We start from the raw sequence: 1,394 nt of genomic DNA on the forward strand, positions 1-1,394 counted from the left end.
TAACTGGGGCCTTGCTGGCCTTGGGAAGACAGCAGGTGTGGGGCACGTGGTGGCCGCCCCGTGACCACCCTGCTTCCCTCCCACTCTTCCCCACCCAATGCCGCCAGGAGAATCCTGCTGAACTACGCAGTGTACAACCCAGCCGTTGGCTACTCCCAGGGCATGTCCGACTTGGTGGCACCCATCCTGGCCGAGGTCCTGGACGAGGCGGACACCTTCTGGTGCTTCGTCGGGCTGATGCAGAATACCATTTTCGTCAGCTCACCCCGGGACGAGGACATGGAGAAGCAGCTGGTGAGGTTTCGGGGGTGTGCATGTGGGGAGCCATGGGACACTCCTGCCACCAGGCCTGGCAGCACTGTGTGACTTTGCTGGCAGGAAGCATGGTCACCGGGAGAGCCAGGTGGGCGGGAGGGGTGGCATATGGGCAGTTGAGTGCTAGGTATGTGGGCACAGCTGGCCTCTCTGGGAGGGATGCTGCTCCCAGGTCTTGGGGTACATGCCCACCCCAGGCTGCCCAGTGCCCAAGGGCTGTGCTGTGCAGGGCTCCCCTTGGCTGGCTGCCGCCTCCCCGCACCCACACCCAAGCACCCACATCCCTGCACCCACACCCCAGCACCCACACCCCAGCACCCCATCACGCAGCCCGGGGCTGGAACAGTGCCTCAGCACTGGCAGGGAGGCTCCCTGCAGGGGTCACTCAGCCAGGGCTCCCCAGTGGGCACAGCACTGGGAGGCTGGTCTCGCTGCCCTCCCTCGGAGGACTCAGGCACCCCTCCCCTCGTGGACCCTGTGGGCATCAGCCCTGCCTGGCCCAGGCCGTCTCAACCAGGCAGTGCCGAGGCTGGCAAAGCTGACAGAGCTGGGTGCGGGGCTGGGAGGTGGGGAGGGCCGGTATGTCGCCCAGGACCGAGTCCACACACCTCTTCCCCATCCACATGCACATCAGGTGCCAGGCACTGGCATGTCGCAGCCTCTGTGCTGGGCAAGTGCCTCAGTGGGAGCGGATGGCACAAGGATGGGGAACCAGTGCAGAGAGCAATGCAGAAAGGGCCCCGTGACAGAGTTAGGGCGATGAGGGCCACCCCAGTGTAGTCTGGGGAGGGGAGGGAGCTGGGCCTGCACATGTGCCTGGCAGGAGCCCTGCATGGCCAGGCTGTGTTGGCCCAGGTGGTCACGTGGGTCAGGGTGGAGTGGACCAAGGCTTGGAATGCCAGGGCCAAGGAGATGTCCCTTAGACTAACATCCGGGGGCACTGGGGGCTTTGGGTGACAGCACTCACAACAGGTGGACGAGGGGCAGGGGGTGGTGGCTGGAAGGTGGCGGCCACCAGAGCAGCAGGGCCTGGGGTGACCGCCTGTGTGACCCCAGGATGGAGAAACTGACCTTGCTGA

The 1,394-nt window shown here is 65.4% G+C and overlaps 1 protein-coding gene across 1 annotated transcript in view; it reads left to right on the forward strand.

Moving 5' to 3' along the window:
* Positions 1–1,394, forward strand: part of TBC1D16 (TBC1 domain family member 16) — a 70,546-nt gene that overhangs the window by 61,726 nt on the left and 7,426 nt on the right. Inside the window, exon 8 of the mRNA XM_007959600.1 lies at positions 108–294. Coding sequence (XP_007957791.1) covers positions 108–294 — 187 coding nt within the window. The remainder of the gene's footprint in view (positions 1–107; positions 295–1,394) is intronic.

The sequence above is a fragment of the Orycteropus afer genome, unplaced genomic scaffold, assembly GCF_000298275.1.
Source record: "Orycteropus afer afer isolate SDZICR_OR568_19922 unplaced genomic scaffold, OryAfe1.0 scaffold00018, whole genome shotgun sequence".
Taxonomy (NCBI): Eukaryota; Metazoa; Chordata; class Mammalia; order Tubulidentata; family Orycteropodidae; genus Orycteropus; species Orycteropus afer.